The sequence below is a fragment of the Notothenia coriiceps genome, unplaced genomic scaffold, assembly GCF_000735185.1.
Source record: "Notothenia coriiceps isolate Sejong01 unplaced genomic scaffold, NC01 NC01_scaffold00033296, whole genome shotgun sequence".
Classification (NCBI taxonomy): domain Eukaryota; kingdom Metazoa; phylum Chordata; class Actinopteri; order Perciformes; family Nototheniidae; genus Notothenia; species Notothenia coriiceps.
In genome coordinates this window covers 4,805-7,777 of record NW_011365997.1, presented here as the reverse complement: position 1 = coordinate 7,777, position 2,973 = coordinate 4,805, and the positions used below count along the sequence as shown (strand labels likewise).

Sequence of the window (2,973 nt, the reverse complement as noted above, 5' to 3'; positions counted from 1 at the left end):
TTTAGTTGGCCGGCTGTTAAGCGCTTTAGGGGTCGAGCTTGACAGCTCCACACCCGAGGAGAGGCCTGCATGCGGAGCTTGGAGAGCTTTCAACAACGGCCCACATCCGCCGGCATAGTTACACGCGGTCTGTATTAGTAGAAGCAGTGTTTGTTATAGCACATTGATCGCATCCGCGCTGCTGCGCCAATCAACAGAGCGTGCGTGTGGACATATTTAGTAGCAGATGTCTCTGAAACATAATAGGGCTCCCGAAAGCAAATGGGTAATTCGAAAAATGAACGAGCTCCCTTAAGCAAATCAAACTGTAGACGTGTGAAAGCACCTATTGTTTTAAATAATGGTCGAATGTGAATCCTGTGAGCCCTTCTTGAATTACCCGTGGACAGCACATTGTAAACTAAAATGTCTCAATCAATGAAAAGGGAACATCTTATCTCTATCTTAATAATATCTTCATATTAATAAAATAATAATAAAATCATCACAGTATGTTGTCCGAAAGGGAGCAGGAGGAAGCAAACACAAAAAAGTATAATGCATATAAAGCAACGATTGTAAAGTTAAAGTATGAGCAAACAAATAAAGAAGGTAATGTAAACATTTACATTATAATTTCGATACGTGACGATCACTTCATAAAGGTACAGTTAGTATATCTGAGTCAACATTACTCGTTGATATCCTCTAGTTCAGGTGGGTTCCCAACCTTTTTTGAGTACTGTACCCCAAAAGCATTTCAAGGCCAACCTAAAGTACCCCTACTACGCAATCAATCCGTGGTGGATCCCCAGGATATATTAATAGTCTGTATATGTGTGTGGCGTGTGTGTGTGTGTGTGTGTGTGTGTGTGTGTGTGAAATGTGTGTGTGTGAAATGTGTGTGTGTGTGTGAAATGTGTGTGTGTGTGAAATGTGTGTGTGTGTGTGAAATGTGTGTGTGTGTAGCTAAGGTGAAACCTGGGAGTGGAAGAAGGAGAGAAGTGACGAGGAGAGATAGAGAAGAGGAGGATATTTTTGTCTGTGTGACCCAATGCGACAATTAATGTGACACTTAAATCATAACTAATCATATACATTATAATAGCCATTGTTTAAAGACTTTAAAAAAAAAGTAAGGTAACTCACCAATTAATGTGACACTTGAGCCCTCCCATCAGTTTTGTGAGTCTGGGGGAGATTGTTGCAACAGCTGTGACCAGGTTATTCTCCAAGTTGAGTCTGTTCCTGTGTTTAGTCTTGATGTGGGTCATGGCGGAGAATGTCACCTCACACAGGTATGTGGACCCAAAAGGCAACAGTTCATTCAGGGCATGTTTCTCCAATTCAGGATACTCCTTCTCCACACCACACCAGAACTGTGTCAGTGGTGTGCTTGAGTACCTCATCTTCAGGCTCCTATCTGAGGACACATCTATGAGGTCTTCTTGCAGTCTGGCGGGAATGCTGCTGTTAATGCACGTCACAAATGGATTACGCACCCAGTCCAGTGTGGATGACTTGTTGTCAATATCAGGGAAGTAGGAGTTGAACTCATTCTTGAGCTTGGACAAATGTGTGTGTACTATTTTCACAATTGGAGCTCTGTCACATTCACCAGTAGCAATGTATCCGTTCAGCTGCAGGAAACAACTTGTATCCCCTTTTTCACATTTGCTCTGCCAGAGCTTGATCTTCTCCATGAATCCACACACTTTGTCATACAAGCTAAGAACATTTGTGTCTTTACCTTGAAGAGAGAGATTCAGCTGGTTGAGTTTGCTGAAAATATCAGAGAGGTATCCCAGCCGAGCTACCCAGTCAGCGTCGTCGAACATAGCCACAAGTGGGTGTGTGTGCTCCGACAGAAATGCCCTCACTTCATTGCGTAGCTCGAACAGCCGCTGTAACGTCTTCCCTCGGGATAACCAGCGGACGTCAGTGTGAAGCAGGAGCTGTTTATGTTCTGACCCACCGTCTTCACAAAGTGACTGAAACAGTCTATGATTCAAAGGCCTGGACTGTATGAAGTTGATCACTTTTACGGCATCATTCAAAACATCGTTTAACTCTGGACTCATTCTCTTGCTAGCTAATGCTTCTCGGTGAATCATGCAGTGCGTCCATGTAACGTCAGGGTTTACCTTTTTTATGTGGGCCATTAATCCATTTACTCTGCCGGTCATCGCCGCAGCGCCGTCTGTGCACACATGAGAGCAGGATTTCCAATCCAGCTTGTGTTGAGAGAAAAAATTGTCAATAACGTTAAAAACGTCCTGTCCGGTAGTTCTCCCCGTGAGTTTCTTGCAAAACAGAATGTGCTCGTTCATCTCCAAAGTGTCTTTGTAACGCACAAACGCAATCAGTTGTGCTTCCCCACTGACATCCGTTGATTCGTCCAACTGCAAAGCGAACGTACCAGACGCTTTACATTTTTCCACCACTTGAGTCAATAATGTCAATTCCCATGTCGTCGATCCGATGGCACACAGTATTATTTGACAACGGCACTTTCTTCAGGACATCAGCTGCTTTCTTATCGAGCATAGTTTCTGCGAGAATTATAGCAGCAGGCAAGATTAGCTCTTCGGCTATGGTAAATGGCTTTTTCGATTTAGCAACGAGTAGCGACACGGCATAAGATGCCTCCAAGGCCTTGGTTGAGACCGATGTCGCTTTCTTTAGTTTTTCTTGGCTTCCCTTAAATTCAGCCAACTTTTGGTGGAAAAACTCTGCAGGCTTACCCACACAGGCGGGATGTCTAGTACTAAGGTGCCGATGGTTTCATGCTATTATTAGAAAGCACGTCGCCACAGATGAAACACATTGGCTGCGGTGGCTCTGTAGTTGTGACCGTAAACCCGGAGAGCACATAATGTTCACCAAACTGACGATTCTTCACTTTCTCTGTTTTCATTTTCTTGAGAACGGGTTCTCCTGATTCAGCAGTATCACCTGTGCTGTTGTTTCTGGATGAACCAGCTCGACTCAGCC

The 2,973-nt window shown here is 44.1% G+C and overlaps 1 protein-coding gene across 1 annotated transcript; it reads right to left on the bottom strand.

The window, feature by feature from the left end:
• Positions 1-1,124: 1,124 nt before the first annotated feature.
• LOC104961441 (zinc finger BED domain-containing protein 5-like) lies at positions 1,125-2,710 on the bottom strand. The gene has a single exon (XM_010789740.1). It carries the CDS (start codon positions 2,307-2,309, stop codon positions 1,125-1,127), a length of 1,185 nt encoding a protein of 394 aa, XP_010788042.1. The 5' UTR covers positions 2,310-2,710.
• Between the last annotated feature and the right edge of the window lie 263 nt (positions 2,711-2,973).

Bases quoted from the DNA above. Each gene is read 5' to 3' on its own strand.
- LOC104961441 (XM_010789740.1), bottom strand. From the start codon at position 2,309: ATGAACGAGCACATTCTGTTTTGCAAGAAACTCACGGGGAGAACTACC.